This window comes from Bufo gargarizans, chromosome 2 (assembly GCF_014858855.1).
Source record: "Bufo gargarizans isolate SCDJY-AF-19 chromosome 2, ASM1485885v1, whole genome shotgun sequence".
Taxonomy (NCBI): Eukaryota; Metazoa; Chordata; class Amphibia; order Anura; family Bufonidae; genus Bufo; species Bufo gargarizans.
This window is the reverse complement of record NC_058081.1, coordinates 360487450-360500128: the sequence shown is the minus strand read 5'-3', so window position 1 is coordinate 360500128 and position 12679 is coordinate 360487450. Positions and strand designations below refer to the sequence as shown.

General features: G+C 41.0%; 2 protein-coding genes across 2 annotated transcripts in view; one reads left to right on the top strand and one right to left on the bottom strand.

Annotated features, from left to right (window-relative positions):
• Nucleotides 1-5486, top strand: part of NEURL1B (neuralized E3 ubiquitin protein ligase 1B) — a 67062-nt gene extending 61576 nt beyond the window's left edge. The window contains exons 4-5 of the mRNA XM_044280730.1: nt 93-212; nt 1400-5486. Coding sequence (XP_044136665.1) covers nt 93-212; nt 1400-1641 — 362 coding nt within the window. The 3' untranslated portion in view covers nt 1642-5486. The remainder of the gene's footprint in view (nt 1-92; nt 213-1399) is intronic.
• Nucleotides 5487-9029: 3543 nt separating this feature from the next.
• SH3PXD2B (SH3 and PX domains 2B) overlaps nt 9030-12679 on the bottom strand; it is a 142434-nt gene continuing 138784 nt past the window's right edge. The window contains exon 13 of the mRNA XM_044280729.1: nt 9030-12572. Within this exon, the coding sequence (XP_044136664.1) occupies nt 11067-12572 (1506 nt within the window). The 3' untranslated portion in view covers nt 9030-11066. The remainder of the gene's footprint in view (nt 12573-12679) is intronic.

Sequence of the window (12679 nt, the reverse complement as noted above, 5' to 3'; positions counted from 1 at the left end):
TATATCTGGTTCTAGTATTTTGAACAGACAAGCTGGAGCAGTCAGAGATCAGACATGTTTTAATAAAGTTTCCAAATCCTTCTTCCTCTCAGGAACTGTACAGTCCAATGTGCTCTCTCCATCTGGCTCTCCAAGTGGCTCGCAGTATGACAGCGATTCAGATATGGCCTTTAGCGTGAACCGTTCTTCTTCAGCATCTGAGTCGTCCCTAGGTAAGTATTTATTATTAATTATTAAAGCGCCATTCATTCCATAGCGCTGTACATATGATAAGGGGTTTACATACTGGTACAGAAGGAGAGAGGACCCTGCCCGTGAGGGCGTACAATCTAAAAGGTATGGGGAAAGGATACCGTAGGTGAGGCATAAATTGGATGCTCCTCTGATTTAGATTTCAGAGAATTTTTCAGGATAGATGGACGGAGCCTTGTAATATTGACCACATGTTACACCAGGACTAGTGACAGGCTGTTCTATAATGATCCATCCACCACAGATTTCATACTTTAAAGAGCCTTTCCCCCTATGAATTCCAGCTCTGGGTAGTGGAATATTGTACAAGCATACCTTCATGTCCCTGGACAGAGGTCTAACTGCTGACCAAAATGAAGTTTGATCTTCTAGACGGACTTGTTTGCAGGTGTCCAATGGGCGATCCTGAGTCAGCCACATGCTCTCCTCACTAAACCCTGCTGTGCGCCTCGACTGAAAGCTTTAGTGCTGTCTCATGTCATTCTCTCTTGCACTCAAGTCAAGACCAAGTGGGAAGTGCCAGGCAGGATTTAGTAAGGAGAGGCTGGGCACTCGCAAACTTATCTGCATATTGGATCAATGTTCATTTTTTCTTGTGTTTAGGGACACAATGGTATCCCTGCAGAAAAGTTTTAGCTCCCTACACAGTACTGGAGTTCATTTTATAGGTGGATAGATTGCCTTTAAGTGCATTCACACATCCGCAAAATGGGTCCACATCTGTTCTGCAATTTTGCAGAACAGGTGCGGACCCATTCATTTTCAATGGGGCCGTAATGTGCTGTCCACATCCGCACTTCTGCTCCGCCAAAAAATAGAACATGTCCTATTGTCCGAAATTGCGGACAAGAAAAGGCATTTTCTATGAGAGTGTCAGCGATGTGCGGTCTGCAAAATGCAATACGCACATTGCCGGTGTCTGTGTTTTGCAGATCCGCAAAACACATACGGACGTGTGAATGGACCATAACTCTGTAAAATAAGAGATAAAGGTGTTTTTATCCACCAGGGTAGAAATCCATGATCACAACCCTCCACTGGTATAAATTTGATTTTACATGCACATTTTGATTGGCTCGTTTACTTTTAAATGAAAATGTTACTTGTAAAATGCTATAATTAATTCTCCCCTTTTTCCTGCTTGCAGTGACTGCACCTAGTTCTCCTCTGAGTCCACCTGTATCTCCAGTGTTTGTGCCAGAACCCCAAGGAAGCAAAGATGGAGAGTGCGCAGTATGCTTTGATAATGAAGTTGAAACCGTCATCTATACTTGTGGCCACATGTGTCTGTGCAGCAGTTGTGGGCTGAAGTTGAAGAGGCAAGTGAACGCATGTTGCCCCATCTGCCGGAGGGTGATAAAAGACGTCATCAAAACATACCGTCCTTAAAAAATGAGTATGAAGTTTCACAGGGATGTAATGTGTGCTGACTTTTCTGAAAATAAAGCATATGTCCTGTATGGAAACAATGCTTTATATATTGGCTCTGGGATTCAAAAAGTAGTGATGTGGCACAATACTAGCTTGCCAGTGTCCTTACTCATGCCCATTTGATAAAGGGAAATCTGTAGTACAGGGTCATAAAGTAATTGTTCAGGGTGTCCTTAATAAACCTTCCAGCTCACAATCATTATGCTTGTGGAGGGGTGCCTTTACTCAGGGGTACAATTAGACCAAAATATTATTACTCAAGGCCCCTTTAAGCAAATCATATTTTAAGTAGTGCCTTCCAGTGACATAAACCAGACGCAGGGAATCTGGCAGATATGTGACTTCAGATTCTCGCTTCCATCCACTATCTCTGCCAGTACCAGATTGGGATTAAAACCTTCACCATTACTTTACAGAGCTTGGCTCATGGCATTTGGATTACCAAACAGCTACACTATACCATGTTTGTAAGGCCATGTACAAAATCTCGGGGTGGTGGCCCACAAGCTCCAGCACTCCGGTTTTGTGATTAATAGGAAATGATGCTCTTTTATCTTCATCATTCATTGTGTTCATTGTAACTTGTGGAGGCTGTTGTTCCTGTCACATTGATTGACGTCACCTAAAGTCATGGGTTATAGCTCATGTGACGCCGCCCTTAGGCACAAACCACAGATAAATGGCCAGTGTTCACCAGATGCTTACGACTGAATAGCATGAACAGAAAGTAGGTATTAAATGTGATGCCTCCATACATCTCAGCATTTGGCAGAAACTATATATAGCTAATACCTCGTGTATAAGGTTATCCAGGAGTGCAGCACATAGTCTGGTGCCTTACTGACATAGTCAACTGGAATTGAGGACACACCGTTTGAAGACTCTGGAACTGGTTTCCATGGGTTGCTCTGTCTTGGATTTGCTGCTCATCACTCTTTGTATAAATGGGATAGTTTGCTGGCGAGCAGGTTACCATTGCTCTCCATTCTTTTTTTTTTTTTTTTTTAACAGTCACAATGTTCAGGTCTTGTAGTAGATACTTATCCTCTTGCATCCTCCTAGTGCTGCGTTTTTGGTGCAATAGTTTTACTCACCGCTTCCCTATTCTATTAAAGCAGATGTTTGTGATAATTTATTTGGATACACACTTTTTGTAGAATTTGTTGGATATAAGTCACCAGTTCTATAGACCGCGTATTGTATGTAGACATTAATGAGAAAGTGGTGTTTTAGCCGCACTCCTTATCCATTTACCAAGAAAATCCCAGTGCTTTAAAGTGCACCTCTTGCCTACACATGGTGGAAGTAGCCATTTCCAGTTGACTAAGAACCAGTGGCTCGGGTCTACATTGTGCCTAAGTGGTGGTACAGGTTTTTATTGAATGGATTGGCTGCATACTCATGATTATCAAACCATTTAACAGACTGGCAGCCCATGTTACGTACACTGTAATGTGTTTAGTGTAACTGACCTCTAGCCATCCTCACCTCACTATATCCGGAATGGTAGCAGTGAATTTTACATACACCACGTAATGTCCTTCACGTAACGTAAATTAAAACAAGGGATTCACATCAGCAGCTCCATAGAGGACGTGAGCGAGAGCACCTAGACAGACAGGATCAATTATCCAAAATGTCATTTGAAGCCTCCCAGAGCCCTTGAGACATTACAGCAGTGAACAAAGCATTAAACATCTTTCTCTCTCTTTTAACATATATATATATATATATATATATATATATATATATATATATATATATAATTTTGAGGTAGCACAGCAGGCAATGTGTTAGATAGCCAGGTGTTGTGTTTCTTGTGTGTAGCTGACTTGTATTAAGGTTACCTTGGGAATAGCTCGGAGCGCATATTAGCGTTCGAATGTAGAATTTGATCACATTGTATAGAAAGGATTGTGGTATCTGGTATCTGAAGGTATGGCATGTGTACAGAAAGGTGTGTTGGCGTTCTAGGCATGTTAGTTGAAGAGAACTATGTAGAGATCATTTTAATTTGTAGATGGATCGGATATACAGACTTAGGCCTTATTCAGGTGCCTGCAACATGGGCACGTTTATCTTTTAACTTGTAGCATCTTGTATGCCTAAGATGCACGAGACCTGCAGTCAAGTGGCTAACTGCGGCCTTAAATATGTCCACGTTACAGCCGTCTGAATGCTAGTTCCATACAGATGAAAATCTAATCACTAATGGCTTTCAGGAGTTCTGTCATCTCTTATTGTCACATCCATTACCGGTTATATGTACACAGGCTTCCCAAGCAAAATACCTTCCTCTGCCGCTGCTCAAGAACTAGGATGGTTCCAACCTGACAATCTTATAGCTGCTAATATCTGTGGAGCCCTGTAACTATAGAATGCATTTCTTGCACATACTTTAAGGGGACATTCTCATACCACCAGAATTGTGGCGTGGACTCCATGCCAAAACTCCTGCAGCAGCTGCCTGGTGTCTGCCTTCCATTGTTTTTAATTCGTCAGTGGTTTAAAGCTGTGACCACGGCAATAAGCGGCATGTCCCTTCTTGGCATGGTGTGTGGACAGATGTCACTTGAAGCCACCATGGGTGTCTGCTCGCATTTTAGCTCCAAAGTAAAAAACCGTGACAGTTACTGCCACAGTATATGCTGTCAAAAACCACCATGTGTACATGCCGTACTCTAAGGAAGTAAATTTACCTTGGTCATTGCTCCGCTGTTCTATTTAGGCGTTGAGAATATTTGAATTCAAAGCAAATTTAGTACTTTTTTGCTAAAATCTTATAATGAAAGCTCCAAGCTGAACTAACCATGCCCCATACACCGCAAATAGATATGTAACCTATTCCCTATGTGCAGGTGTTGGTGGCTTGTGATGGTTTATTCAGGCTTGAGCTCAGGATTCTATTTAATATGAATAAATTAAGGACATTTTGATCATAATCCTGTAAAATCCAGGATTTTAAAATCATTGGTTTCTTATGGGAACTCTTCCCCATGTTGTGCCTCCACTTTTCAATAAACATGCCAAAATAATCTGCGCCGTTCCCTCCCCAGTAATTGGTTTTCGTTTCTGTTGTCCTTTCCCTTTTTGCTCCACTCTCCAGGAAGACAATCGTCGTAAAACTGTTATTGATTTGTAACTTTAGTAAATACTTTGTCTGTGCCTTATTGAGCTTGTTTGTGCACTTTTTATATTCAGACGCCATGTTATAATAAAACACTAAAAGATACTTAACTAAACACACATTCATGTTTTATAAAGTGTCACTGAGGTCCTTTGTTTTGATAATTCAGTGAACGTTGTACCCTTCACCTTTACTCCCCAGATCTTTAGCTGTTTTGTTTTTGGAAAATATACAGATAATTTCTAGTTATTTACTGTGATGCCTGTACCGCATTGTATGCTTATATATAGTCTGTACACAAGGCTTAATATTGGTTGTCTCTTTTGCACTTTTCATTTTTGTGTTGTGTTTTTGTTTTGTCATTGTACATTTTTATCTGTTCCTTTATGGATTATTTCTGTTGAAAAGCAAATAAAAATACGGCTTGTACTTAAGTGTTAATATTTTTTTGTGACTTTATTACAGCTGTGTAGTATTATACACCAATTTTTTTCTCTTCTTTCATACAGAACACTATACAGCGGGTTTACACAGGGTGTATCTGATGCGTTAGAGTTTTGCGTTTTTACGCAGCAATACAACTTTGAAAAAAAAAAAGTAAAACTGCATGCACTATTTTTAAACAGATGAAACCACTATCAAGAGACGCTTAGGCCTCTTTCACACGGGCGTGAGTTTTTTTGCCCGGATAAGAGCCGGGTGCGTTGCGGGAAAATGCGCGATTTTCCCGCGTGAGTGCAAAACATTGTCATGCGTTGCACTCGCGTGAGAAAAATCGCGCATGTTTGGTACCCAAACCCGAACTTCTTCACAGAAGTTCGGGCTTGGGATTGATGTTCTGAAGATTGTATTATTTTCCCTTATAACATGGTTATAAGGGAAAATAATAGCATTCTGAATACAGAATGCATAGTAAACCAGCGCTAGAGGGGTTAAAAAAAAATTAATTTTTTTTTAACTCACCTTAGTCCACTTGCTCGCGAAGCCCGGCATCTCCTTGTGCCTCCTCTGCGCTGAGCGGCTGAACAGGACCTGGGGTGAGCTGCTCCATTAAATACAGGTTAAGGACCTTCGATGACGTCACTCCGGTCATCACATGGTACGTCACATGATCTTTTACCATGGTGATTCACCATGGTAAAAGACCATGTGATGACCGGAGTGACGTCATCGAAGGTCCTTAAGCTCTATTTAATGGAGCAGCTCACCCCAGGTCCTGTTCATCAGCAGAGGAGGCACAAGGAGATGCCGGGCTTCGCGAGCAAGTAGACTAAGGTGAGTTAAATTATTTTTTATTTTATTTTTTTAACCCCTCTAGCGCTGTTTTACTATGCATTCTGTTTTCAGAATGCTATTATTTTCCCTTATAACCATGTTATAAGGGAAAATAATAATGATCGGGTCTCCATCCCGATCGTCTCCTAGCAACCGTGCGTGCAAACCGCATGGCATCCGTACCTGCTTGCGGATGCCATCCGATTTTCACACACCCCATTCATTTCTATGGGGCCTGCGTCACGTCGAAATCGGACAATATAGAGCATGCTGCGATTTCAACTGAACGCACAAGTGATGTGTTAAAAACATCGCTCATGTGCACAGCCCCATAGAAATGAATGGGTCAGGATTTAGTGCGGGTGCCATACGTTCGCCGCACGGATCGCACCCGCACGGAAAACTCGCCCGTGTGAAAGGGGCCTTATAGTGGTTTCATCTGTTAAAAAAAAACAGCATAAACACCAATGTAAACCCAGCCTAAAGGGGGAATCCAATAAAAAATAAATAAATAAGAGTCAAGTCAGCACAATTGATTTCCATGGCTGTGACACAACCTAAATATTTTGTCACTGGAAATCAGAATGCTATTCTGAAGGTCTTGCTTCAGTATTTGGGGACTAAATTTGAACCTGGTATTAAAGAGCTCATGGACCAATGTGATTTTCTGAATGGTCTCTATGGAATGTGTACATCTGTGGTATCACACAATAATAAGTAAAGAGGTAGTACAGGATTAGTAAAACATGGCTCCCTTCTTCCAAAATCATCTATATCTAGGTTGTGTGCAGTAACAAAGCTAGAAGGCCCCTTTACATGGGCTGATAATCCGCCAGATAATCGCTATCCACTTTCATAGGAGTGAAACACTAGTTCATTAGGTAATAGCTCTTTCATGCGGACACAAAAAATGTTGGTTGCTTGCAGCAGATCGTTCTGTTTTAACACACTGCTGCCGGCAAACGAGGAGCCTATATTAGGATGAGTGATGGCATTAGCGATCGCTCTTCACCATACTGTGGAGGAGATTGCTGTCTGGAAATGCAGCAGTCTCCTCGACTGACGAGCAGGCGATTGCTGGAAAGGAACCCTTCCTTACCAACAATCGCCTGCTGTATTGTCCAGTCTAAAGGGACCTTTAGGCACATACATTTCAATAGGGCTGAACTGCCATGGTGCTCTAATGCTATAACTAGGAATGAGCGAATAGACTTTGGATGAAACATCTGAAGTTGATTCGCATAAAACTTAGTTTCAATATTGTATGGAGTGAGCGCTCCGTACGGTATTAGAATGTATTGGCTCAGATGAGCCAAAGTTATTACTTTGCAAAGTTGTGTGAGACTTCACATAACTAATTCAGAAATTCATTTAGGGTCCATTCACACGTCCGTGCTGTGTTGCAGACCCGCAAATTGCGGATCCGCAACACACCTGGCCGACACCCCCTATAGAAATGCCTATTCTTGTCTGCAGCTGCGGACCAGAAGATCGGGGCCGCATCCATTCCGTCTCTATAGAGAATGAAAAAATTGCGTAACGGATGCGGACCCATTTGCGGACGTGTGAATGGAGCCTTATACTGTGTAAAAAAAAATAAAAAATCTAAAAACATTTCTCGAACTCTGGTTCGGTTCCAAAGTACCACTTGGAACTGAACCAGAGTTTGGGAAATGGTTTATTACAGTACAAATAAATTTATGAAGTTATTGCGCAAAGTCTCGCAAGAGTTCGCAAAGCAATAACGTTGGCTCATCGGAGCAAATACATTCTAATACTGCAGGGAGCTCTCGCTCCGTACAGTATTGAAACAAAGTTTTATGCAAATCAATTCACTCATCCCTAGCTATAACCCCATTTAAAGTGGATATTTCCATATTCAACCAAAAAATCCTGCTTTTACCCTCGTTTGGAACGGAGATCTGGATTCAAGGCAGCCACAGTCCTCAATGAAGTCGGAGTTATGGAATGCAGTAAGCAGGTAGTATGGTCACCTCTCAATTATGATGTTGTGTACACAGAAAACTGTAGGTGACACAAACTAGACATATCCTAAGTCCCCCTTCAAATTTTGTTGCCCATTTTAATTGTAATTGAGCATAAAAACACAATGTTAAAAAAAAAAGCTTTATTTTTCATTGTACAGGATACCACTGGCAACATCTTGACAATGACCGGTATCAAGAACAGAAAAGAAACTGCTGAGTTGCAAATTAAAATCAGTTATATATGAATGGCCATGTTCATGTAGGAAAGAAACTTCTTTGGTGTGTTTCTTATGTGACTTAGTTACAGCCAAAACTGTTAAAAATACAGTGTCTATTTATCACCGAATATGAAGGCACAATGAGAGGGGCAAAAAGGTCACTTAGGTTCCATTATAGGTGGAATAAATTGGGTAAGCTTATGAAAGCAGTTTTGCTTTAGATCACAGAAATGCAGGTACCACAATCTACAGACAGCATGTTAGAGCTGGAGGAGTTGAGCAGAAGTATAGTTTTATGGGAAAATATTAAGTAAAACTTATTTTATATACTTAAACTCAGCTTTTTCTGGTGTTTAAAACCATCCATGTGTACAATTATTAGTGACTGAAAGCTCTCTCTGTATACATACTTACACAGAGAATGTTGTATAATAACAGCGATCAGTGATTGATAACTCTGTATACACACACACAGAATACTATCAATCACTGATACCACCCCCCCATGTACAACTATCAGTGACTGACAGCTATCTCTATATATACACACACACAGAGAATGCGATCAATAACTGATAACACCACCCCTATGTACAACTATCAGTGACTGACAGCTATCACTATATACACTTATCAGTAATTGATAGCATTCTCTGTGTAAGTGTATATAGTGATAGCTGTCAGTCACTGATAGTTGTACATAGGGGTGGTGTTATCAGTTATTGATAGCTATCTCTATATATACACACACAGAATGCTGTCAGTCACTGATTGTTGTACATGGGGGGGGGGGGGGTGGTGTATCAGTGATTGATAGCATTCTCTGTGTAACAACTCCCCTGTGTACAACTGAAGTCAGAAATAGCAGATATTTAAATGTATAATTATCTATGGGGTGGTCTTAAGTTCAGAAAAAGCAGAGGTTTCACGGAATCTTTTCCTACAGAATTATATCTGTCTGCTCTATAACATGTTACTTGCACTGCATTTTGTGGTGACAGGTTCTCTTTAAGGCACCATCAAAATGAACACAATCCTAAATGTTGCATTCTGTTATATCAAACACTGCATTGAAATACCTGATGTAAAGGAAAATGTAATCACATGAGTGGATGTTTTTTACTACATAATTGGAAAAGCTACTGGAACAAGCATGTTCCATTGTAAAGCAATGCATCAAGCTATATAATACTGCTGTGGTACAATGGAGAGTGTGCAATGAGCCATTAACTGAACCCAGATAAAAGTAAAAAAATAAAATCACACCTGCCACATGGATGGGAATACACCTCGAGATCACTGATCTAACGTAGGTATAGGCAGTGGCAATAGACATGGAGCACAGCTCCCATGATGACAATCTAAGCTTTACAAATAATGCGCCTTAAATACATCCCTAACATTATACATTTTTTTTAATGATAAAAATAAATGCAAACCAGCAGGGATCAGCAACCTCTGGTACTCCAGCCATTCTGAAACTACAACGTCCAGAATGCCCTATCCACTTCTATGGGAGTTATAAGAACCGCTGTTCAAGTGCGCATGCTGGGAGCTGTAGTTTCACAACAGCTGGTGTCCCGAAGGTTGCTGAGCCCTGTACTACAGCATAGAGAGCTCCAGCTACTTACAATGTTTCTAGTGCTGCATGGCCAACCTTTTGAGTTCTCGAAGAGGCCCAAACCTTGCCAGAGATAAGTATTAGTGATTCAGGCAAGGTTTCTGATATTTACACACTGTCACTCTCCATCTTCCTACCAGTGTTGCTCTGGGGTGACACTACAGCCAACTGTAACTACTAATCTGATCACCTGGCTTAACATAAAAAGATATGGGTGGCACTACTGGAACTGAGGGAGGAGGCACTAGAGGAGCTCGGCAAATATTCCTATTTGAATTACGACAACTTGTTGAGCAATAAAAAATAAACAGACTGGCACATAGTCTGGTAATACTGACAATCCCACTTCATGCCAGTCCCGAGCAGCCTGGGATAGCTAATATTAACTTTATGTAAAGACCCTCATTTATGGGATTCCTACCATTGTACAGTTAACAGTGTGTTCTTTTCAAAATTACTTGGACATCGCTGCCCTCTACAGGACACACTCTGCATCTGTATATAAAGATCCCTAAAATTGTAGGGAGGACAAAAAAGTAGCTAAAAAATGACACATATTGTTTCATTGCTCTTTGTATAAATGCAGGAATGTAGTGCTACTGAACGTACAATCATCTGTTCCTATTCAGAGGAGGTTATAACATATCAAGTTGAGCCATTCGTGTTAACATTGCTATAAACACAACAAAAAAATGTAAAACAAAGTTTTAAACTGTACTGTACTGCCAAGTTTATTATGTCACTGTCAACAGTGGCAAAAATATGATTTGGCCAAGAATAATAACATACTAAGAAGGCCAAATATGGAGAAGTCTTAATAACCTGGCTTTGTGTGTGCTGCTTCTGCAAACTGTTCCCTTGCATACTGAGCACCACACTCAGACATCTTCCATTACTTGAGTGCTAGCACATTTCTACACTCTTTTCAGCTCACATCTTACCCCACTGATTATTCAGTAAAGATTACTGGAGGATGCTTCTACTCCTGCCAGCTAACGCTCCCGTTCCTTTGTTATTTTTTAAAAAAAAGTGAATTAAAAAAAAATGGAATGTATAAAAAAAAATTAGGCTTCATGTAAAAACGATAAATTAATGGACTAATTAAATAGACCTGAAATTAGGAGACTATGGCAATGAGTAAACAATGCAAGCTATTATGGCTTCTTTCTAAGATAATTGGAAGGTATCCAGCCCTCCCAAATTGGGCCTTCATTAATAATCCTACAGAACCACCAGCCACTTGAGCTCTTCTCCTGAACCTCAAATACTGTCCCTTCTTTAAAGCTGCCTGTTTCTTCGTCACCATCAAAATCAGCAACGGCTATATAACAGCAATCTTTGGGTATCTCACAAGGTAATGACCTTTCTTTGATGTCTGACTTATCTACCTGCCTTGGTGCCTGCGTCTTTGGGACAAAGCTATTTCTTACTTTGGTATCTTCCATACTGGGTGAAGGGATGAATGGCTTGGATTTTGGTGGGACCAGTATTGGCTTGTTTGATAGGGGAGTAGGTACTGAATCAGAGCCTTCTTTTTGTGGTGTTGCCTTCCCTTCACTGGTTTCAGTGGACAATTTCTTAGGAGGAGGAGGTCTTCTTGGTGGTATTACAGGCCTCTGGGGTGGATCTCTTCCAGGCTTTGGTTCACTGTCTGCAGTCCTCATAGGCACTGGCAACGCTTTAGATGGTGGCTCTCTAGGTATTTCATCATCCTGTTTGTACTGAGGTCTCCAATCTGGTTTTTCAAGAGGTCTGCCAGCAGCCCCTTGATAAGGTGCAGTATACATTGCACTATCATTTGCTCCACTGTTTACAAAAGACTCCTGCTCATTTGCTTTCTCTACAGACTTTGAAGCAGGTTTAAGTCTACTTCTCAAGTTTGAGATATCAACCTTATTTTCTGTGTTAATTTCGGTTTTAGCTGCAGTGATTGGCTTGGGTCTCACTTGCGGTTTGGACTTCAAAAAGGGGTTTGGGACCATCACGTCTGCCTTCTCTATAGACTGGTCAGGCTTTGGTTTGTTAGGGACAGGCTTCAGCATGGGCTTTTTCAGCTCTTTGGGTGATACTTTGTGGCCACATTCCAGCCCCATTTCATTTTTTAGCTGAAACATTTTTCCTTTGTCACTTTTTATTTCTGGTTTCTTGATGTCTTTAGGCGGTAACTGTCTCTGTGGTCCAGAAGGCATCAAGCTTGGTGATGGTTTCGGGGGAGGAACACGAAGCTGTGGCATGCTCGGTCTTTCAGAAACATCTTCTGTCTTCAGCATTGATTCCCTTCTTGGAGGTAAACTTGGCTTCTCCTCCCCTTCATCGTTAGCAGCTTCATCATATACACTATTGAATATTTGTTCTTTACCATTCACTTGAGTACTTTTGAAGCCTTCTTCTTTGTTTTTCCACTTTGGCACAGATTCTGTGCCATTTTGTGGAGGCTCAGGCAGAGGTCTACAAGGCCCAGATGTTTCTTCCAAAGAACTACTCTCTGCTGAAGTATTTGCCAAGCAAAGCTGTGCCATCTCATTAGGTAAAGGAGCCAGAAAGTTAGGCCTCGATGCACTGCTTGTTTTCTTATACTTGTCAATAAAGGTAGCGGGGGCCCAGCCCTCCTTATCATCAATCTGAATGTACCACCAGCCACTATGGTTCTTCTCTATTACCTAATGGGAGACCAGATTATGTACACTTTTACATTAAATATTGCCATATAGCACACATAACATCTACGTAAGATTTTCAGACGCACTTTTCTGGAACATTAAAAAAT